Raw genomic sequence first — 22,982 nt, 5'->3', positions numbered from 1 at the left:
GAGCGTGAGCCACAATGCAGAAACTGTGACAAACCAGAGGAGATCTGAACCCAGTGACGGCCTGAGTCAGAAACGGTAAGAATCTCCCGGCTCAGAGGTTGGCGGGGCGGAGACGGGGGTGGTGCAAGGCGGCGTGTCGTGAGGTCCCACGGGGGTGCCGCGGTGGGCAGTAACTGCTGGGGCGTTGTCATTACTTAAACCTTGATATATGGGTGGAGGAACGCAGCCTACAAAGGTCTTACAGAAGGAACCATTCAGTAAGAGGAACACTTCTCTTGCGCTGGCTGAGTGCTCATCGTTACACGAGAGCTCTGGGAAAACACGTCTCCCGCTCGAGAGCTCCATGGATGCCACGTTGAGGAGCAACACCCATGGTGTGTCTTTGGAAGCAGGACTGGCCTCTCCCCAAATAGGTGGGTCATTCGTTCCACCCGGGGACCCCGCACCCCATGCGCCCCTGCCCCTCCAACCACCAGCAGAGGCCCTGGTGGCACTTGAGCGTAGTGACTAGTCTGGGCTGAAGCGGCTGGAAAGAGGGGTGTCCTTGGGCAGCGGTGAGAAGTACAGGCTTCTCTGAGCACAAAGTCCAGGCCGACCCTGGCTTCAGGGAGCTGGACAGTCCACGTTCTCATGGAGACAGTAGAGGCAGGACATGGCTGCAGAGGGCCAAAAGGATGGCACAAGGCAGGCCTCAGGGGAGAGCCCTGGCGGTGGTGCCCACTGAGGTGGGTCCAGGGGTGAAGGAGGTTGGGGAGGGGTGTCTGCTGCCTCATGGGCACACGTCTTTTTTTTTTTTTTTTAAGATTTATTTATTTATTTATGATAGAGAGAGAGAGAGAAAGAGAGGCAGAGACACAGGCAGAGGGAGAAGCAGGCTTCATGCCAAGAGCCCGACGCGGGACTCGATTCCGGGACTCCAGGATCGCGCCCTGGGCCAAAGGCAGGCGCTAAACCGCTGAGCCACCCGGGGATCCCCGGCACACGTCTTTCTGCTCCTCTGACGCCTACCCTGGGACCGCCCACCGTACCTGCGTGGGGAACCACCACGAAGCCCCAGGCCCCACAAGCTCCCCGTGGAGCCTTTGGGACCCTGAGAGATATCCAAGGGGTCTTTGCCGGATTACTTTCCTAAGTGACACAAATGGTCTCCTTGGGACAAGGGCAAGCAGGTGGAACTATCCTTTGGCCTTAAACATAACCCCGTTGCAGTCAAAGCGGCAGAAGCAGCCACTCGCGAGGGTCAGAGGATAGACGCTGGACGGATTGGACCCCCACCCGCCCTCCCCGCCCTCCCAAGTGGAGCCCACACGTGAGACGAATGTGGCTTTGGTACCTTCGCTGTTCCAGAAGAGCGTGGTTTCAGCACGTGATAATTTGACATCGGTTGCTTCCAGTTCTGACTTTATTAGTGGAAGCTCTACATCCGTCAACGTGGTCTTTATCTGAAACACAAAGGCCGGGTTTCAAGGCCTCTGTTCCAAATCCCACCAGATTTAAAATGGTCTCACGGTAAGGGTCTTATCACTTGGTGCCAACGAAACCAATTACAATTAGTGTCATTTAATGGGGAATTACGTAAAAATCGAATTCCAGGAGATTTCAACTTTTTTTTTTGTTTGTTTGTTTTTGAGATTTCAACTTGTAAGACTATTCTTGTCACCAAGGATTTATGCATACACTTAAGTCTTCGTTACCCACGGTACGGGGCAGAGACGGAAGGAAAGGTGATAACGGGACGACCAGGGAGTGCACGATCCCAAACTGTTTTTATTTGGCTTAGAATCCTATAAAGAAACAGACGCAGGTAAACTGGAGCAGGCCTGGGCTCAGAATCTCTCCTTGGTCACGAATCCAAAATGTGCATTTTGGTTACCTACAGGAGATCCGGGATCTGCAGGGAAGCCGTTCGAGTCGTGAGCAGGTCGGAGCGACAGGACAGGCTCTACAGTCTTGGTACGGTCCTCCCCTTCTCTAAGAAATTAGTTTAATTGCCTGAAGCAATGTCAGTTCACAAACCAGGGGGAGGGAGGAAAAGGAGAAGGAGGGTGTATCCAGGTTTTAGAAATTATTCCTTTAAATCACAAGCACCATTTAAGTTCTGGAATCTCCATCTGGAAAATTTTTAAAATTTTATTTATTTATTCATGAGAAGCAGAGAGCGAGGCAGAGACACAGGCAGAGGGAGAAGCAGGCTCCACGCAGGGAGCCCGATGCGGGACTCGATCCCGGGACCCCAGGATCACACCCTAGGCTGAAGGTAGATGCGCAACCTGCTGAGCCACCCGGGAGCCCCTCTATTTAGCAACATTTTAGTTTTGCATAACTTTTCGAGGACACTCCTACTCTCGAAAGTGAGGGATACGTGTAGAACTAGAGCTGTACACTAGATGCCCGCCACCTGGCATACCTTCCACACACCTGGTGCTTCCACGGGGAGCCCTGCGGACCTCTGCCCTCAAGTGTTTCCGGTGGTTTGCCCTCCAAGTGGGTGGTCCAGGGCAGAGAAATAAAGCTTAAGAGCTTGTCGCCAGGAGCAACTGGACAGAAATAAGAGAAGGCATCCACGGGGATCACGGAGCGAGTGAACGTGGAGTGTTGGGTCTTCTCATGGGAGCTTAGATACTAAACCGCGGTCTCTTCCCCGTCCTTGGTACCCTTGCCTGGAGACGGTGTGTCAAGCGAGACCGTTTCATGACGCGCCTCTTTGGTACGTTTAGGAACTAACTCCTGGGAATGGAGTCGCGGGGGGAGCCCTTTCGACAGAACCTAGGGAGCTGGGCGAGGGGGCTGAGCCCCTGGTGGCGGGCGGAGACGGCAGGTGCGTCGGGGCCAGCCCGGCGGGGAGCGCTCGCCCACGAACGACGCGGACGCTCGGGGACTCGGGGAGCCCACTCATTCATTGCCTATTCCCCCCCGCCCCGTGATGGCCCAGAGGAGTAGCTGAATGTCACTGTCGTGCTGTAATGGCCCGAGTAACCGAAGCTCGTGGTGAGGAGATTCATGCCGTAACCTGTGCGTCCTGTGTGCCTTGTCACAGCCGAGGTTGTAAACTCACATCTTCAGGGCACTGTCCCCGGGGAGCACACGCGGGTGCTCCCGCAGACCCCGCAGCGCATTCCTCCAGGCACCACGGCTCCCCCTCCGCTCCGACGCTGTGAGACGTGAGCGAGCCTGGTTGCACTACCTTCCCCTGGCTCGCCGCCGCCGGGAGCCTTCTGCTCTGGGAGGAGCCCGTGGACACTTGTCGCAGCGCCGCGGCTGGGAGGTGCTCTGGGGCGGGCGGACGCCAAACCCTCGGAGTCTGAAGACAGTTGCTCCCAGAGAAGCCAAGTCGAGGAAACGCGCTTACGGCAGACACCGGTGTTTTGTAGTTGGCCGCACAGACGACAGAGATTAAATTTTTATCTTGAAAAAAATGAAATTAATGAAAACGAGGTGACCGTAGTTTCTACTGAACACATTTTGGGGGCGTTACGACCATATCCTAATTGGTGGCACGGGGTAAGGAACAGATCCCGGCTCGATTCTTTGCCGGGTGTGGCGGAGCGGGAGCCGGGCGGCCGCGATGATCTCTGACAAACCTACGTGATGGCTCCTCGCCTTCGGCTTTTCCAGCATGTTCTTGAAGGAGGTCCCTTCTGCCAAGGGCAGGGATTTACTCGGGCTCCCCAGGGCCTCGCTCGCAATCCTTTGGTGATGTTCTCACTCTTCTGTTGGCAACACCAGATTCCTGGGCCCCATCAGACACACGGCGTTACTGGCCACCATCCCGTCCACGACGTGTTGGGTAAGCAAGGCCTGGGTCCCAGAAGCACCTTTGGATTCACACCTTCCTGCTGTTTCCTGCTGTCACAGGAGGGAGGTGCGTGGCCTGCTGTGCTCTAGTGACCGCCAGCTCAGAGGGCACCGAGTGGGGGGCGGGGGGCAGGGCGGCGGGTGGAGGAGCTCCCCTCCCAGGGCCCTCCTGCTGGGGCCCCTAGGAGACAGGCCAGGGGAGGCCACAAGAGGCCCGGCCCTGTGGCTCAAGGGAAGAGGCCCCCAGGTCAGGAACCCGGGAGCAGAAGCATCTCTGGGACAGATCTGAGACTCGGAGCAGAAAAACGAAACATTCCTGGTCCCGGACGGTTGTTTCGGGGGATCTGGGGAGCACCAGGCTGGGTGCAAGTGGGGGGCGCGTGCAGGCTGGCTGCAAGAACCATCGGCCTGCTGGAGCTGGTGCAGGTCTCCTGAGGGGGTGCAGAACCTCCACAAACAGGAAAGCCTGGGACATGCACGCATCTGGAGGACCCACAGGGACGGGACCAGCCACGTCCACGTCCAGGCTCCTCCTCTGTGGGGGGCCTCTCTGGCCGCCAGCTGCACTCCCCGCTCCCGCTCCCTTCCTGCTGCAGCCTGTGCCTCTCTCCTTCCCTGTTCCTCCGCCTCCTGTGGCTCCCACGTGAAGGAGGCTGGCACCCGATTCCAATTCCCAAGTGGAGGGACTCTTGCTGGCCCTTTCCCAGATGAGGTGGGCATGGTGGGCCCAAGGGCTCCCCGAAGACATCCGCACCCGAGCCCCTAGGATCTGCTGCCAGGCAAAAGAGAGTTTTCGGATGTGATTTGGCTGAAGACCTTGGCGCGGGGAGCTCATCCTGGATTATCGGAGGGGGGGGGGGGCAGTGCAATCACAAGGTCCTGAGAAGAGGGAGGCAGAGACTGGGGGTTGGGAGGGGCGGTCATCCCAAGGCGGAGCTGGGGGAGCAGTGACCTCGAGGAGGTGGGAAAAACAAAGAAGCAGAGTAGCCCAGTGGAGCGCCCGGGAGGAAGCAGCCCTGCTGACACGTCGGCGACTTTAGCAGAAGGAAACAGATCTTGGACTTCGACCTCTGGAACTGGCAGAGAGTAAAGCCGCGCTGTCCGCTGTCCGAAGCCACTCAGCCCGCGGCCGGTCGTGGCAGCGGCCCCAGGGAACTCGCGCGGAGCCCACGTCCACCCTAATCCGCCGTGCTTGGGCGGGAGTTAAGGTCCTGTGGCACCGATGGCACAAGAGGGAGCTGCGGGTGGGGTCTGCATGGAAGGGGGTGCCTGCGGCGGCCCGCGGTGGCCCCAGTCCACTCAGCTCCCAGGGGTTCTCGTGCCAGGAAGGGGGTGCTCCGGACAGACGGCCCCGGTGCCAGGAGCCTGTGTCCCCCAGTCAGTTGCTCTTACTCAGAACCAGCTTCTTCACAATCCCCTGGGCCAGGTCCCCAGATCTGATTGAAGAGGAATTCTTTTTTTTTTTTTTTTAAAGCCTGTTCAAATGCCCAGCGTGGAGCCCGATGTGGGGCTTGAACTCACGACCCCGAGATCGAGACCCGAGCCGAGATCAAGAGTTGGATGCCCGACTGACTGAGCCACCAGGAGCCCCCGAATGGAACCTGGATCCTCAGAGCAGACGGGGACTTGGCCCCGCCCCAGCCTACCTCAATGGGCGGCTCTCTCACTGCACCCCCTCACCGCGTGCCGCCGGGACATTTGTAACCCCGGCCGGGTTCCAGGAGATGCCCACCCTGCTACGCGTGAGTGGCGTAATAGAATGACCGATGTTACCCTGAGCAAAATACATTTAGGAGACGAAGGCCCCTCTAAGCAGTCATGGAGCCAGAACATGAGCCAAAGTCCACTGGAAGCTTCCAGCATCGGCTGTGCTGAGTTGTCACCAGCTTTGCTTCCACCGTGTGCAGCAGTAGTGGAGTGGCTCGCGCCACATCTCCGACGTGCAAGCGCGCTCCCTGTCCTGCCCTCAGAGGTCCTACGCTCTGAACAAAACACAAAACTTGGCAAAGGAGACAAAACTACATCAGCTCACCTCATTGTACCAGCCAACGATGAGTTCCAGGTTGCCCACAAACTTCCGGAAGGTTTCGTGCTGTGAGAACAGATTCTTGGCACTGGCTGGAATCTCTTTCTGCTGCTGGAAGCCCAGGTACTTGACTTCTCTCAGAACCGCCACCAGCTAAGGCCAATCAAGACGACAGAGGAGGTGAGGGCGTGCCCCCAGTGGCATGGCACTTAGCGACACAAGCCAAGGCCGTCACTCCCTGCTCACTCCCCGTCCTGGGCACACGCCCTCCTCTTGGCATCCAGGACACCAGGCCCTCCCAGGCGCCGCCATCAGGCTTGCTTGACCCTGTAGGGATGTGCATGCCCGAGAGTCGCAGGGTGTCATCCCTCTGGCTCTACTGTCGCCTCAGTGGCCTCACCCCCCCACCCCCGAGCATGGCTGTAAGAACCACTCACGCGTGGCAGACACCCAGACCCCAACCCAGACCTCCCTCCCGACCCGCAGACTCCCGAATCCGCCTGCCCGCTCAGTGTCTCCATTTGGATGTCCATGTGGCGTCTCGAGCCTGCCGTGGCCAGAGCAGAGCAGTGGGGCCCCGAGGCCGGCTCTGCAGGCCACCCCCGGCTGACGGCAGGTCCATCCTCCCAGTCGCGCAGCCCGGAAATGCTGGGGCTGGTCCCGTCTTCCTCGAAGACTCTATTTCCAACCCACCCAGAGTCTCGCGGGCTCTGTGATGGAAATCCAGGAGCCCTCACACCCCCGTCGCTGCCACGCTGGCCCCGGGCCACCACCTTCTTTCTCATGGCCTCTCCCCTGAACCACGGCAGAAGGCCCGATGGTCTTCCCACGCCACCCCCACCCCGCCCCGGCCGCCCGCCCCCAGCCTGTTCACACGCAGCACCTGGAGGGACCCCCTCTGCTCCCGAACCTGCCACGGCGGCCGTGTCACTAGCATAAACACCCATGGCCCTTCCGTGGCCCTGGACGCTCTCAGTGGGGCCGTCCTCCCCCCTCCACCCCCCCTCCCCTCCCACCCCAGCACTCTGCTCACCCTACTCCCACCCAGGCCCCTGCCCGTCCTACAGCCCGCCGCCCCCGCCGCCCTCAAAGGCCTTTCCCCCAGCGTGCTGGCCACCACCTCCCTGACCTCCGGGGAGTCTCGGCCAACACCTGAACCCGCGCCCCGTGCCCCGCTCTGTGGATGCTCCTCAAGCCTGCCCAGAGACTCACCATCGCCTCCCGCCTCCCGGAGTTAAGCACCTTCCCGCTGTTACACTCCTCTGTGCTCCCTCCCGCCCCCCTCCTCCCACCTGCTCCCCCCCTCCCCCCCTTCCTTTCCTTCTCCCTGGCCTCTTCCTCCTCCAGCAAGATGTAGGCTCCAGGACAGAGATCTTTGTCTGTCTGGTTCACTAATTTATTCCAAGCACATACACAAAGTAGGTGCTAAGTATTTATTGAATTTTTTCTTAAAAAAGAATAAATTATAGGGGAGGAGGAGGAGGTTTCAGAGGAAACCTGCAGTGTCACTGCGGGGGGGGGGGGGTTCAGAGCGGGGCAGACACATCCTTGCAGGAACCCGGGCCACCCCACCTCTGTCCTGGGTGCTCTGGCTCAGCCCTGGGACACAGGACGCATGCCCCGCAGCCCGCTGGGAGTTCCGTCCACCGCCCTGACTTGACCAGAGGGCCCATCTGTTCAGATCCTGCAAAGACCTTTCTTTGCACGCTCCTGTCAATCCTCAAGTCGACGTTTCCTCTTGGGATCCGTGAAAGGCAGCCACGCTTTAAGGGAGCGTAGTCACCGGGGCTGCTTTCAGGGATGCTCCTGTCTCGTGTGTGAAATACCTCCTGGACGTGCTTCAGCCTTAAGGACCAAAGCTGCAGCTAAATACGTCACAGACACCAGCCCCCACAAGCCCGTGCTTTGGGGGAAGGGAACCAGCCTCAGCAGCAACGGCGGGCTCTAGGCTTCTCCCGCCCGCCGCCCGCCACCTGCCGTGGGGCCCTGGTCCCCCCGAGGCCCTTGACACGGACGCCTCCCGGGCCCAGTGGCGGGACGGCACCCACCGCTTTGTTGAAGTTGACTTGGATGAGGTTGGTGGCGGGGTCCCGCTGTATCAGGGGCTGCCCCAGGTTGAAGTGGCAATCCTGGTCCACGCCTGCCACCCACTGCTGGTAGGTCTTCTCCCGGTAGCGCCTCAGCAGCTCTATCATCTCATCGTACTTCTGGTAGATCAGCTTGGCCTCTGAGCTGGACATGACCCTGGAATCGGACAGGGTGCTGAGGGGCACGCCTCCGTCAGGGCCTCTTCAAGCGCCCTACATGTGCCCAGGCAGCCAGCGTTGTTTCCTCGGGGCTGGGAGGACCATGGCCCTCGACCTGCAGCAGCTGGGCCAGGAAGCCAAGCCATCACCTCTGTAGCCACAGGTCCCAAGTGGCCAGAACTCGGTTGATGACTGCCAGCTTCCCTCCCAGGTTAGGAGCAGCCGGAGAGAGCCAAGTAGGTGCCCAGCCCAACCACACAGGCTCCCCCCCTTCCAGCCCCCAGGCCAGCAGCGTCCAGTCAGGGCGCGCCCCCCCTCTGCCTGCCTTCCAGTCTCTGCCAGACACAGTGACAGTGACAGTGGCCGCGCCCCTCACCCGCCATGGCGAGCCCTGATGAAATAGCCAGGGTCTGCCCTAATTCGGGGGGTCTTTGTTACTATCCAGCAGGCTGACCGGCTAGGGCAGGGCGAGCAGCTCCTTACTGGCCGCGCTCACTGAGAAGGCACCCAGAGGACGAGGGACACCGGACGGGGTCTCTTTGGGGATCGTGCTTTGGGAAGGACAGGCTTGGCCGACGTCAAGTGTGGGACTGGCCCTCCCGCCCTCGGGGAGTCAGGAGAGACCCTGCTGGGCTCCCACAGCCTCAGGGGCACGCTGCCCACGGGTGGCCCCGGGTGGCACCGCGACTCACGGGTGTTCTATGTACTTCAGGTCCCTCCTGGGCGCCTCCAGCCTCTCCTGCAGCTCCAGGCTCCACTTGAGCTGCCCGGCCACTGGCGGCATGTTTTTGTGGATCGGGGGGACGTTGCCGTCCACAGAGGCCGCAAGCTGTGCGTCATACAAGGTCTTGGCATTGTCCAGCTCGGCGTCAAACAGCTCCAGCATGACTGAGTACCTGGGCACCACCTCCGCAAGGATCAGGGGCCGCTCCAGGAGGCCCCCGCACATATGCAGGAGCTGGGGAGAAACGAGGGATGCGACTTCGCTGAGGTCCCACCTCCTGCCCCATCCCCAGGGTCACTCCAACTTCGTGGTTGCGGGCATGCACGCAGCCAAACTTGAGGAGCGGGAACATCTGCCCCGTCAGGACAAAAAACCTCTAGGCCGCTGTGATTCTCATGTTGACATGTGCCGAGTCCCCAGATGCCTGGCTGCACCCCAGCACCACAAGCTATGTCCGAGGTCTGGAAACATTCTAGGCCCAGGAGAGGGGTCAGGCTGAGCAAGGTGCAGGGGAGGCGGGGACAGGGGCCCAGGTGACATGTGCTGACATAACGCCATCCCCGAGGACCAGAGGAAATCACAGAGGGAGCTGGGGAAGGTGTATAGGGCACGACCCTGGGGGCTTGAGCCCAGGTTACCTGGGTCCCCGGGGAGTAGGGACAGCCTGCGTCCCCTGTCATGCATCCTTTCCGGGATTGGAAAGGCTGGGCCTGCAGACCTGCTGGCTGGATGCCACTGCCCTGAATTAATCCCGGAGGTGCCACAGCACATTTCTGAAAGCAGTGACCGTGCCCCCAGTACCTCTGCAGGGAGCTGGCTCATCACCCCCGCAATCTACGTACGGTAAACAGTGGGAATCGTTTAAAAAATAAAAAAACTTAGTAGAAGAGAGAAAGACACTTTGGGTGTTTCGGTTAGGCTCCTGGCTGGAATCAGAGGGAGAGTTTCCTAGGAGGTCACCGCTCCAGGTTGGGGCGCAGGGAAGCCTAGGAGCAGTGTAGGCCTGAGGCTGGGCCTGACGGGGTGAGAACCTGCAGAGAGAGTTCTGGAAGCTCCACAGCGGCCTGAGGTCATCCAAGACCCAGGCCAATGACAGCCGCCCTCCAGGCGAACGGGGATCAATAATGCTCAGGCCACACCTGTCACAGCCCTGGTGCCTGGGGGCCCTGGACCTGGGTCTCAGATTTGCCCCAGTTTTTGGTCTGAGGGATACAACGTCCCCAAAATGGCCTTTTGGGGTAAGATTGGGACACAGCTGCAGGAAAAAAAGACATCTGCAGGTCCCTGAAAGCCAGACGGGGCAGCTGGCCCGCTGGGGGAACCTGAACCGGGCGCTCCGAGCTCAGCTCCACAGGGCATGCGGGTGGCAGGTGCCGCTTGGGAGAAAAAGGTGCGTCTTGTTGGTCCCTGAGCCTCCCTATTTGTCTTCCTGTTCCCCTCCCGCCTCCTCTCCTTTTCTCATTTACATAGTTTTTGGCTCCTGGGAAGGAAGCTAATTTTATTTTCCGCCAGGAGATCATGCGGAAAATTGCTCTAGAACATTCCTGGCTGCGTGTGAATCCCTGACAGTGAGAAACAGGGGCCTCATCATCGGGGCAGCTCGGGAACTTGCAGGGAATCCAGGGGGGCTGGGAGCCCCAGGGCCCGTCCTCATTAGGGCGAGCAGTCGCCAAGTGGGAGAGAAACGACAAAGCCGCGCATTTGGAGGGGACACGGTTGACAGGCACGGTATTCTCCCTCAGTTTCCTTTCTGTTTTGTTTTGTTTCTCTTTTCAATCTAGCAAAAGCACAAAGTTAAAATTTAGGGAAGAACTTTTCCCTTTTGCGTGCAAAAGCCGGACTGAGGCCGTAACAGGAGAGGGGATGAGCTCAAGAGAAGGGAGAGGACGGAACCAGCACCTCTGCCCCCCCCCGCCCCCTCCCGAAGCTCCTGGTGGGTGGGCTCCAGGCTCAGCCCTGCAGGTACCTGGGTGGGGGGGCCTTCCCCTCGGCATGATGACGCACCCCCACTCTTCCTCAGGAAGGGGACGGGACAGCCCAGCTCCCCTCTCCTGGAGCGACCGCAACACAAAGTCACAGTCCACGGGGGTGGGGGGGGAGGCGTGGAGGCGCCCCCCTGATAGGGGGTGAGACACACTATCCTAACCACACTATCCTAACGGCCCGGCTCGCCCGATCAGCACTGTCTTCCGGTTTGGGAGACCCCATCACCGGGGAGGCCTGGCTGGAAACCTGTGTTCAGGGACCCTTCGGCCCTCGGGTCGCCCTTGGAGATCAGTGACCTCAGTCCAAGTCCGCTCCTCTCGTCTGGAGCCAGTTCCCTCCACGGGGAAAGCTCCAAAGCACCTAGTGCCGGCTCGGCTCGGAGTGCCCCTGGGTCAAGGGCCTGTCCTCGGGGCGCTCACGCTCCAGCTGGGAAGGCAAGGAGCGCGCAGAGATCAACACACACGGACAAGCGGGGGGGGGGCCGGGCAGGGAGGCGCGGATGGGGGGCCTCGCCCGCAGAGGCGGCCTGAGGCAGCTACCTAGGGGGAAGGGCGTTCCGGAGACGGGAACGGCGTTGGGGTGCTCTGTTGATTCGCATCCACTGATGCTCCGCTTGGAGCGCCAACTCAATCCAAGACTTAATCGCTCTTCACATGGCGGAGTTTCAAATTCCGTCACATTTGCATTTTTTAAAAGCCAACGTCTAAAATTTGGCAAAGGAACGTCCTGGCACCTGCGTCGGGGATCCAGAAGGCCCACCAGCTCCCTGAGCTGCCTGGGGCCATCCCGACTGCCTTCCCGCCTGGCCACCCTCGGGGGTGGTTTGGGGTCCCGGCTCCTCTGCTCACTAGCTAACCGTGTGACCCCGGGCAGGTTTCTTGATTTGTTGGGGCTGGTGAAAACGGGACGGGTAACGCGGGTACCGAGTTTAGCAAAGTGCGTGGGACCCAAGATCCTGTAATAATTATCGGGTGTCTCCTGTGGGCACGGAGCTGCCTGCAGCAACCCAGACACTTGCCAAGCGAAGGGAGGAGGCAGGGTGTCCTAGTCGACAAACACGCATAACGTTAGGCAGAAATAGAACAGCTACCCGTGTATTCACCCATTTACGTGCCCAGTCCCAGTTCTCCAGGTGAGCTTAGATCAATCTGCAGAGACTCCCCGCTCCGTCATTTGTGGGGGCAGGCAGGCCACGTGGATGCAGGAAGAAGGGGGCAGGGACACCATGGAGCGGTGGGGACGGGGCACACGGGGCCACTCACATTCTGTTCACAGGGGCTAATGGTTCTTCCCCTTCAGCTGCTTGTTACTACAAGGGACTGTGTGTCCAGTGGGGTCGGATCTATTTTTCCAAGAGAAGGTGAAAAATCTGTACTTTTATGTGAACTTTCTCAATTTTTACATGTTGGTGGCTTCATTTTTCAAAAAATTAGGGACGCCTGCATGGCTCAGTCGGTGAAGCATCTGCCTTCGGCTCAGGTCATGATCCCGGGGTCCTGGGATGGAGCCCAGATCACATCAGGCTCCCTGCTCAGTGGGGAGCCTGCTTCTCCATCTCCCTCTGCTGCTCCCCCTGCTTATGCTCTCTCTCTCTCTCAAAATATAGATAAGATCTTTAAAAAAATTTTAAAAGTGCCATGTGAGAGTAGGCAAGTCTATAGAGATGAGAGTAGATTAATGGTTGCCTAAGATGGTGCTGGAAGGAAGTCCCGAGGGGTCTTTGCACAGCCCATGCCTCAGTCTATGACGCTGACAAATGGGCACAATTGCCCACGTGCTGAGCTGTCTGATGAGACTCAGATGTACACAAAACCCTGGAAGGTCCAGCAGCCATCAGGTCCAACTTCAGAGCGCTGCTATTTTGAGTAGGGGCAGGGTGCAAATTTACTATGCTCATCATGTTTTTTCCCGTTTATTATTTAAATTAGCTGGCTTCCCTTGCGGTCATTTGTCATGGCAGCAACAGGAAACCAGCCCAGAAGCGCACATGCAGTCAGCACCTCCGGTGGCGCCAACCAGCAGTGGGGGCGGGAGCGCCCAGCTCCTCACAATCCCAACGGGCTCGGTTGGTGGCAGTCACCACCTTGCTGTTTTACCAGGGACTTTTCTGGTTGGTCTCAAGGTCAGACTTAGTCGTACTCGTGTTTTGGCTGTTTGTGTTTCTCCCCTGAATTGATATCCTCTAGGGGTCTTTAACGCTTTCCAACTGCCTATTTTTTTAAATCCCTTTTTAATAGCCTCATCTCCTAAGTGTAAAAGTGCTGTACGCTTAACGCTCACAACTCGGATATGGTAGGAAAGTACACAGGAGGCAGACAAGTCCCAGCCAGCACCCCGCTCGCTGCCCAGCGGTTAATGCCGCCGCGCTGCTCATGGGGTCTCGCATGTTGAAGAGGGGGTGAATTCAGTGCAGTGGGTCAAAAAGTGTGTGTGCTTTATTTTTGCGGCAACTTTGTCTCTAACTTTGGGTCCTTTTAAGCAGTGGGAAAGCTGAATCGAGTAAGAATGGACACCTTCACTTAGTGAGAACCAGGAAAGTAACTCATCCTCATTGCCTTTTCTTATTTTACGACGACACGGCGGTGAAACCCAAGAGGAGCTGCCTGGGTGTTCCCCACGGCCAGCTCTGAGACTGAGAGAGGCTCCCGCGCCCCTTTGGGTCGGCTCCTTATCTGCAGAGGACGGCGCATCACTAGGTCAGCCCGAGGTGGGCTCTGCTGCAACAGATCGCAGCCCGCGGGCCCCTGCCCGCACCTACCTTTGCACAGGACTCAATAGAGCTACAGTCGTCAAACCCTTGGCAAAAGATGGTGGCCAGCCGCCTATCCAGGTCTTGAATTTTGGTCTCAAAATCAGCATAATCATCATCAAAACTCTGAAAGTGAATTAAAACGTCAAGCTGGTAGTCAGCATGCAAAGCAGGGGAAGTGCTCATTCTGACCCTGACCCTAACCCCAACCCTTGACCCCGCTGGCAGGTTTGGGGGCTCCCTCTGAGGATGGAGCTCATTGTCGTGGGGACACCTCTAGGTGAAATTTCGGTGACGTCTTTAGAACGTGACCAACACTCCCTCCATGTACCTCCCAACTCCTGGAGCATCCACCATGGGTCCAGATGAGGCCGCGCCCGACTTACCGAATCTCCTGGGTCTAAGGGGTCGTATTTGCACTCGGCAAAGACCTTCACCAGCTCAAAGACCTCGTCGTAAATCTGAGTGACCATGCTTCCGAGGATGTTCCCCCTCACGCCTCCAAGCTCAATCTTCTCCAACTTCAGAAACTCAATGGCTGTTTTATAAAGATCCTGGTGGAGGAAAAACACCCCAGTGATCTTCATCACTGAACAGCGGACCGGTCACTGATCTATCTCTGACCCCAGCACGGAGGAGCCAGGGAGCAAGAAGCCGTGGGGGCACATGGCAGTGGGGAGGGGGGACCCTCTGTTTATTTCTGTCCTCTGAAGTCCTTCCTGGAACTCAGAGGGGACAGAATGAAGTGCCCCGTGAGTCATCTCCAAGCTGTGAACGCGGAGCAGAAGGGAGAGATGAGGTCGGCTCCTGTCCGGAAGCAGTTGGAAAGGCCCGTGGAAGCTTCTGGTGCTCTGACTAAGCTTCAAATCCTCTGCTTCTCGGAAGACCATCCGCACGTGGAACCCGTCCCTACGGTGATCTGAACAGATGCCCTCACGCAGGGGATGCCCGACGGATGTGCACATGCAAATCCCACTTCCTTGGAGGAGGGGCTCTCGTCTCATCTCCTCCTGGAGGCTTTTCCAACTAATTTTGGCCCTTGGTGGTGCTCTCCTTTCTGGAACTCTCCTCTGCCCTTTGTCTTGGCATTTAGCCACACCCGGTTCCATCACGTTACTTCCCACATCTGTGAAAGGCGCGACTCCCAAAGGCCCCTTGAGGACCCCAGCTGGTCTCGGGATACCGGGCCCGGCCCCGTTAGATGCAAGATGCTCACGTGGTGCTCACGTCCCTCCCCTAAGCCCGGTGCTGGGGTTGGGGCCATCTTCCCCAAATGTCCTCTCCAAAGCAGACCCAACAAAAGGCAGCAGCATGGCAGTGCCCTGAGCTCGGGCTCTTGCCTGCCAGGAGGAGGGCTCCTGGCTACATCCCTGGCTCTGAAAAGCCCCCTTCCCAGGAAGCTCCTCCCCCTTCAGCACCTGTATTGTAGGAGCCTGGTCTGGGGCCGGGGGGCCTCTGGGCATGAAGAACACCCAGTGGTGTAAATCTGCAGTCCTCAGGGGGCCTTCCTCGCGGCCAGAGGCTGGGGAGCGGGGGGAGACCAGGCGGGACCGCCCACAGCCACTGCTAACGGGGGTGGCCGTCGGCAAAACCAACCCTCCGGGATTCTGGGTGATTTTTCCCTTTTGAATGGTGTGAATAGTATGTGCACAAATACAAACAACCACAGGGGCCGGACCATATGGAAGATTACAGACAAAAAGCCAAACTTTCTTGCCCTGCCCACGTCTTTACGCCTCAGCTCTTCTCCCCGGAGGCAGCCGTCTTGAACCAATTAAAACTGTTCCTGGGTTCTGTGTCTGCTCCATGTATCTGACGGTGCTTCTGCAGGGTCTGGCCCTGCCCGCACTTGTCCTGACGAGCCCGCTAACCCTCTCTCCCTTGGCCTCCCGGCTTCCCGACCTTGTCCATGCCCCCTGTCATCAGCCTGTGTGTAGACACAGGCATGGGATGGTGGGCAAGCAGCCAAAATGGGCCACTTCTGCTCTTGGCTAATGGCCGGCCCCTGACTTGGTTTCCCCACAGTGAGGGTGCTTGGGTGTGGCTTTCATGCTCCCCACAGGAGACTGCTTGTGGACATGGGATGAGCCGGGGAGACGCAGCTCTGCTGAGGTCAGGGCAGCTTCAACCACATTTCCCCTTTACCTCAATGGTCTGGATGCGATGAAAGAAGGAATTCATTCTGGAAAATGCCAGAGAAGAAGGGAATTCCCAGGGCACGGGCTCCTTGTCCTGTCCAGAGACAGAGAGGAGGCCGCGCTTGCCCCACACATTCCCTCGGAGGCCTGGGGAGCCCACGCCCTCTCGCCCTCGAACTTGCTCTAGAGTCAGGCTGGACCTTGAAGAAAAGCTTCATGTTGGCGCAGCAGAAATCGTAGGTGTGGTACAGCTCCTTCAGGATGCGCACGGACAGGGAGATGCCGCTCAGAACCTCCTCCGTCTCTCCCTGCAAGCCTTTCAGCACCTCGTCTGGGCTCAGGAAAGTGCGCGTCTGGGCAGAGGAGAGGACATTCCATAGTCCCCACGAGTCCTCCGGGTGACGTGCCACCCGCAGGCCCCGGCGGCTCACAGACAGCCCGCTGTGGGCCCGCGTCCCTCCAGTCCCCTGCTGCCGGCCCCTGGACCCCCAGCACGGTTGCAGCAGAAACAGATTTCGGTCCCGGATGACTGGGGGGTGACTAGGAGGTGACTGGGGGGCCTCCAGGGGCCAAGGCCTACGGTCCTGCCGCTCAGGGCCCTTCCACGCCTGCATGCAGGAGGCCCAGACGCCAGCACTGGAGGCCGGGGAGGGCGTGCTTGTGCAAGCAAGGAAGGGCGTCTGTGCTTGGGGGAGCCCCGAGGCGTGTCGGTGTAGGAACAGAGAAATCCCACCACCCTGGCCGAGTCCTGGGGTCCTGGGCCTCGGTGGGCAGCGCCTCCCCATCCTTTCCTCCTCCCTCCTGGCGGCGGCTGCTTGGGCTGACGCTGCCCAGGTCATGAGAGAGCCCTGGGTGGCCTCCAGGAGGGCCCAAGCCTAGCCCCGGCCTCTAAACCCCACTGCCAACATCTTTGCCTGTTTTTAAAGCACCCAGGAGGGGGCGCCTGGGTGACGTGGTTGGCGACGAGGCCGGCACTTGATGGCAGCTCAGGTCAGGATCTCAGGGTCCTGGGATCCCCCCCATGGGTCCCCTGCTCTGCGGGGTTTCTCTCCCTCCGCTTCTCCCCTGCTCGAGAGCACTCTCTCTCTCTCTCTCTCTCTCTCAAATCAATAAACCCAAACTGCCCAGGAAGCCAGTCGGGAGGAGCAGGCGGCGGCGGGGCTGGGGCAAGGCTACCATCTCGATGATCTGGTTGCAGAACTCCTGCAGGATGACGATGATCCTGGAGGGCGTGTTGTAGTGCTCCGAGGTGGCCCAGATGAAGCAGATGGTGTGCAGCACCTTCGCGATGAAGGTCGGGAGCTGCGGAGAGACGGGCCGGCCTGCGGCGTCTCTGCCGGCTGCACTGCACGGGCTCCGGGAAGAGGCACCCACGCCCCCCCGGGGCACCTGCCCGCCCCTCACAGGGGCCTTCCTCAGGCCAACACACCACCGCGAAGTCGGCTTGCTCCATCTCCTCCAGCAGGATCCGCAGAGGCTTCAGATACAGAACAATGTCGTTGGCCTCCTTCAGCCCTGCAGAGCGAGAGCGTCGCTGGCACACACAGCTCCAGGGCCCGTGGCGGCGGCTCTGTGATCATGGGGCACCTGCTCCCTCAGGACCCAGGACACCCCCCCCAACCAGAGGAAGCTGCTGTGGGGAGGCGCCCCAGCCCCTCGCTGAAGGCACCCGCCGCTTCCCGCCTCACCATCCGTGACGTTCATGTACACATTTTGCAGGGCCGGCCAGTAGCAGCTTTTGGCTTTTTCCAGGATCTCAACTATTTTGTTCACTTTGGGCCTGTTCAGCTGAGAAACAGAGAACAGGAACGGACGTAAGCCTCCCATAGAAGCTCGGAGTTGCTACCCAAAGTAGCAACTTTGCTACCCAAAGTTGTGACCCCGCAGCTGCTGGAGCCGAGGACTTCGCCCGGGCTATCCGAGTCCCCTCGGGGATCCTGGGGGTCCGCACAGAAGGGTTGAGGGGTCACGAATTCGCCTGGCTAGGACGTGGGCCCCCTGGCTGCTGAGCAGCAGAGGGCCGGCCACCCCCGTGGAGAGGAGGCGTCACCTGCTCGTGGATGCACTTGAGATTCATCAGCTGGGCATCCCAGAACTCAAACTCGACCTGGGGCAGGGGGTGTAGCCCGTCCAGCAGGGCCTGGGCCGAGTCTTTGCTCAGCACGTCCCGGATCTGGTGGGACCAGTCGATGATGATGGTTTCGATGGAGTGCAGCAGCGAGTTGTCCAGAGAAGGGGGGATCCTGCGCAGCAGAAGGTCGGGCAAGATGCTCTGCGCGGGGATCGTGCCTCCCCAGGGCCCCCCCGACAACAGGCCCCAAGCAACCTCCAGCAGCACCGCATCTGGCCTCACGCCCCATGCTCCTCACTCGCAGCCACCTGGGGAGGCTGGAAGAGTGCCCCCCCATCTCCCAGCTAAGAGAAGCCCTGCAGAGCAAGGATGAGACCAGGTGTGGAACATAATCCATGCTCAATGTGGCTTCCCCTGGCCGTCCTTATTGGAGGCACACAAGGCTGTGTTGGGGGCCGAGTGGAGGACTCTCAGCGGAGGATCTGCCTGCACAATGAGCCTCCCAATAGTGGTCACCCTCTGATGTGTGCAAGTGGAACACGCTGTCACCCCGCAGCAGCTCCAAGAGCCTCACACACCAGCCAGTTGCAAATGGTGGTCCAGCAGGTGCGAGGGGACGTCTGAGTCCTCGTGTGTCCCAGGGCCTCTGAGGTGACTCAACCTCTATTTAGAATCACAGTCTCCACCTGCTGAAAACCGCTTCTGCACCCCTGAGCACCCACATCCTAAGTCGGTACATCCCCTTTCCTGGCTGTGTGATGCCGGGGGCAGCGTGACATCCTACACATGGCACATCAGGCCCGGACTGGTACCCAGCGTACTGGGTGAGGGGCTCCGGGGCTCCCCCCTGTCCTGCCCCTGTGCCTTTGATCTCAGACTCTGCACCATCTCATGGTACCACCTGTCCTCCCGTGTTTCATCCTTGGGGTACAGGGTCAGCGGCTCCTCCGGCTGGCCAGTTGCCAGGGCTCAGCAGATACCTCTCTATGGACTCCAGTGTGCCATCCAGACTCCCCAGGTGCTCCGGGATGGGCAGCAGGGTCTTCCCTTTGATCTTGCCCCCCATCACAAACATCTCATTCTTCAGCTTGTAGACCTGCTTCACAATGTCTTCCGAGACCACGCGGGGCCATCCACTCAAGTTTTCGCTTTGGTTTAACAGAGAGTAGAGCACCTGAAAGGGAATGGCTCCGTACTTCTTGTGCTCATGCCCCCTCCTACCTGGTGGCTCCCGGGGGGAATAGGGAGACCTCGGTGCCTGGAACCTGGGGACACTGAGTCCACGCCAGGAGGGGGCATGGCTGGTCGAGGAGCGCAGACTCAGCATGACAGCCCAACAGCAAAGTCATCCCCAAGAACAGAGCCCCAGCTCTCCCAGCAGTGGCTCACTACGCTTGCTGCTGCCCGGTGGGGGCCGGGGGCGCTGTTAGGGGTGGAGCTGGGCCACCTACTTGTGCATGTTGAAGACCCAACCCCAGCACCTCTGCATGTGGCTGTCTTTGGAGATGGGCCTTCTAAGAGGTCATTAAGTTAAAATGAAGTCCCATGGGTGGGCCCAAATCCAATGTGACTGGTGGCCTTATGAGAAGAGATCTGGACGCAGCTGCCATCCCTGCCTGGGGTGACCACGGGGACAAGGCAGGACAAACGGCACCGCATCAGACTGCACCCTGTTCTTTCTCTTTCTTTACTCAAAGTCTCAGAATTGGGAAGCCCATCTCCTGGTACTTAAGTGGCCCACACCCTGGGACCCTGTGGGCCGCGCCCAGTGCATCTGAGGTCCCAACGATATCGAGGGAGGACCAGGTGCTAGCTGTGTCTTCTCGGCCCTCAGGTGCACAGCACCGCCTGGAGGTCTGTCCCCGCACCAGGGCGGGCAGGGCCCGGGCTCCTGCATTTCTGACAGGTTCCCAGGGAGGCTGACGCTGTGGCCCGGGGCCACTCTCTGAGCAGCAGGGCTCTCGGCCACTCACCACAAGTATGAGAAACAGACACTGTCCCTCCAGAGCTCTCGGCCCCCAGCCCAGCGCCGGCCCGCCCGGCACCCACCTCCTCCACGGTGGCGATCAGCTGGTCCACGGGCGCGGGGCCGATGTCCCCGTACAGGAGACGGTCCTTGTAGTTATCCTTGCCGATGTTTTCTGGTCCCTTCTTGATGAAGTAAACCCCTTTGGACTTGAGGGCGGCGGGGAAGCCCAGGCAGGGTATGATCACGCCGGCGGGACTGAGCGTCAACACCAGAACCAGGACGTCCGGCTTCTCAAAGAACTCGGTGAATAAGACCATGTTCTCTTCGGCTCCGATCAGCTTGCTCCACTTGTCGGGCTTGAACCTCAGAATGAGGGAGGCTACTCCCTCCAAATACTCTAACCTGACGTCCGGCGTGATGGTCATCGCGGCGCCTCCTTACGCCACCCGCCGGGTGCCCGAGACGCTGGCGCAGCGCTGTTTCTGGAGACGCGTGGAGCCTCTGTCCTGGCCAAGGGGGAGGAAAGTCCCCTCGCGAACATGCGCCCGGCCGCTGTGCGGGGGCTGTGGCAGGGGGGGCACAGGGGTCCCGTTGGTCCACCCCGCTGCACAGCCGCCCCCGCCCTGCCGGTGGGCTGTCGCCATGGCGCAGGGCCACACAGCGGCGGCGAGTGCCCGTGTCTGTTGTGACCAGGAAGCTAAAGCTGGGAAGGGCAGAGATGGGCGCCAGGGACACGTGAGGGCGGGAGATGACGGGCCGGTCCGCAGGTGCGGGGGCGGGGGAGGCCCGATGAGACAAGGGAAGGGGCAGGTTGGAGGGTCCCGGGGTAGACACCACACCCCTCTGCCCGGGTGGAGCTCGGCACGCTGCGGCCGTGCAGGGAAGCGTGAAGGTCATCACATGCTAGGCCCGCCCTAACCCCGGCCGTAGTGTACCCCAACTTTTGCCCAGCCCTTTGGCCTCCCCCGCCTGCCTTCCCCCCCACCGTATGCTCAGGAAGGGATCCAGCTGCAGATCCCCACAGACCCTCCAAAGCCGCTCACACGCCCACCTGCAGGGGCAGAGCTAACAGGAGAGTCGGGGGTGGGGGGCCTTAAAAACACCTTCAAGTCCCAAAGGACCAGGACTTGGGTGGGGCCGTGAGGCATACTGAGGGCACAACATTCAAGGGATCAAGAGAAATGATATTTCAGTATTTTTGACAAGATCAGCACAAGCAAAGTCATGGTGAACAGAGCGCCGGAATTCCAAGTGAGCAGCCCGGTGGGGAGGGTGGGCGTGGGGGGAGGCAGGCGGGAGAGCTCTGGGGTCGGACCCCCCCACCCGGCTGCATGAAGTTAGGCCTGATGCTGGTTTAACACAACCTAGGGGACGTGCGGCCCTAGGTTTCGGGGGTCCTGGCTGACCGGGCGCCCAGCAGCTACGTCCGCCCCCGGCCCAGGCTCCTGGGGCGCTTCTGCTGCGGCCCCGTGGCAGATCCCCGCTTTTGCTTTGACCAAAGCCACCGCCGTGAGGATGGTTTACAGGACGCAGCTCCCGAAAACACACTCCTGCTATGGAAGAGGCGGTAGGTCATCCCGCCACCGCGCTGCGCCCAAAGCGCCGGACGGCGGCGGCTGTCATCACGTGGGCCGGATCGGCTCCGAGCGTGGGGCCCTCCGCGAGGGGACTCAGGGGACCGATGGACAAGCTGCGGGAAGTTGCAGGGGCCGGCGAGCCACACCTGTCTGGGCGGCACATCCGTGGACAGAGGGGGGACACGCGGGTCCCTCAGCGCAGAGGAAGGGCAATGCGTGTTTTGGGGGGAAGGCCAGGAGGTCCCCAGTTCCATGTGGTGTTTCACGAGGAAGGCAACCACGGCCACGGGGGCCCCTGGTGCACAGGACGCATCCCCGGGGGGAGGCCCTACACGGGTCCCTCACAACCTGGCAGGGAGAAGCCAGGACGGGGGGCCTTCCGGGCCTGGAGCGGCTGGAGGGGGGGCACCAGGACGCCAGGGAGGGAGCCGGGCCCACCGGCCCAGACCCCTGATGGCTCGAGCAGGGGACAGGGCAGCTCCTGGGGTGGGTGATGGTTCTTGGCCCCCCAGGGCCTGTGCTCCAGAGCCCCCCGGGCTTCGCCCCCGAGCACCGTGAGTACCATCAAAGCCTCACCAGCTGAGCAGGTGGCTGCTCCGGGCGTAGGCAGGGCCAACTGACGGGCAGCTCTTTCCCAGACCAGAAAGGAAATGGCTTCCTATCCTGGAGGGGCTCCAACTGCCGTGGAACTTCTCTAGGTCTCCTCTGCACCTGGGACTTCTAGAACCTTCTCCTAGGACCTGAGTGAGCACTGGCGGTGCAGCAAAGAGCAAGCCTCCATGGCCCACCATGGTGGGGAGGCTTTTGGATGTCATATTAAAAAAATATGACATTTGAACCATCTTTGCTTTTGACCTGGAGCATTGAGTCAGGGGCAGGCGGGGCTAGGTAGGGAGAGAGAGGTAGGGGGCTAGGTGGTCAGGCTCTTGGAAACCCCAAAACGCGGAGGCATAACAGAACCAGGGATAAGGGGATCCCTAGGTGGCTCAGTGGTTTAGCACCTGCCTTTGACCCAGGGCGCGATCCTGGAGTCCCGGGATCGAGTCCTGCGTCAGGCTCCCAGGGTGGAACATGCTTCTCCCTCTGCCTGTGTCTCTGCCTCTCTCTCTCACTATGTCTATCATAAATAAATAAAACCTTAAAAAAAAAAAAGAACCAGGGATAAGGGAACAAAGCAGGAGACCACCCTGCCCTGGGCGTCAGATGTGGGGGCCTTTTTTTTTTTTAATAGGTGGGGGCCTTTTGATGACAGTCACTTGTGACCAATAAGGAATAACCAGACCCAGAAAAAGAAGTAAGGCATCAAAGATGTGATCACTAGTCCTTACATGATGGTGTAGAGAAGTTGAAAAAATTAGGTTCCCCGGTTAGATTTCAATAAAAGCCCAACCCTACAAAACCCTCAGTGGCAACCCTGCTGGGACCCCTTCCACTCCCGAGAGCTCTTTCTGTATCTTGGCTTCATGAAACTCTATCGCTTTCCTCACTCTCCTCGCTCCGTGAGATTCATCCTTCCACCTTCTGAGACGAGAACCTTGCTCTCCCCGTTCATGTGGGTGCTGGGACCCGGGACCCCTCCCACCGAAGGGTGAGTGGAAGCAGACTCTTCTGTTCTTCCCAGAGAGATGGCTCTCCCTTGGGTGACCTCTTCTTTTAACAAACAGCAAAACCAGGCACCTGTCGGCCAGTTAAAGGCAAATA

General features: G+C 59.7%; 1 protein-coding gene across 3 annotated transcripts in view; it reads right to left on the bottom strand.

Annotated features, from left to right (window-relative positions):
• Positions 1–21,956, bottom strand: part of DNAH17 (dynein axonemal heavy chain 17) — a 95,765-nt gene extending 73,809 nt beyond the window's left edge. The window contains exons 1-15 of one of the 3 annotated variants that reach the window (XM_038546433.1): positions 21,858–21,956; positions 19,785–20,210; positions 18,716–18,909; positions 17,715–17,907; positions 17,353–17,452; positions 17,094–17,179; positions 16,841–16,966; positions 15,865–16,017; positions 15,672–15,758; positions 13,913–14,080; positions 13,536–13,652; positions 8,760–9,025; positions 7,870–8,065; positions 5,828–5,974; positions 1,334–1,442 (exon numbers count right to left, since the gene is read on the bottom strand). In XM_038546433.1, coding sequence (XP_038402361.1) covers positions 1,334–1,442; positions 5,828–5,974; positions 7,870–8,065; positions 8,760–9,025; positions 13,536–13,652; positions 13,913–14,080; positions 15,672–15,758; positions 15,865–16,017; positions 16,841–16,966; positions 17,094–17,179; positions 17,353–17,452; positions 17,715–17,907; positions 18,716–18,909; positions 19,785–20,129 — 2,287 coding nt within the window. In that variant the 5' untranslated portion in view covers positions 20,130–20,210; positions 21,858–21,956. Of the gene's footprint in view, positions 1–1,333; positions 1,443–5,827; positions 5,975–7,869; positions 8,066–8,759; positions 9,026–13,535; positions 13,653–13,912; positions 14,081–15,671; positions 15,759–15,864; positions 16,018–16,840; positions 16,967–17,093; positions 17,180–17,352; positions 17,453–17,714; positions 17,908–18,715; positions 18,910–19,784; positions 20,211–21,857 lie in introns of those variants that run through there. The other 2 variants (XM_038546434.1, XM_038546435.1) reach the window with 2 other exon arrangements.
• Between the last annotated feature and the right edge of the window lie 1,026 nt (positions 21,957–22,982).

Source organism: Canis lupus, chromosome 9 (assembly GCF_011100685.1).
Source record: "Canis lupus familiaris isolate Mischka breed German Shepherd chromosome 9, alternate assembly UU_Cfam_GSD_1.0, whole genome shotgun sequence".
Classification (NCBI taxonomy): domain Eukaryota; kingdom Metazoa; phylum Chordata; class Mammalia; order Carnivora; family Canidae; genus Canis; species Canis lupus.
The sequence above is the reverse complement of the archived record's forward strand: the minus strand, read 5'-3'. Positions and strand labels throughout refer to the sequence as shown.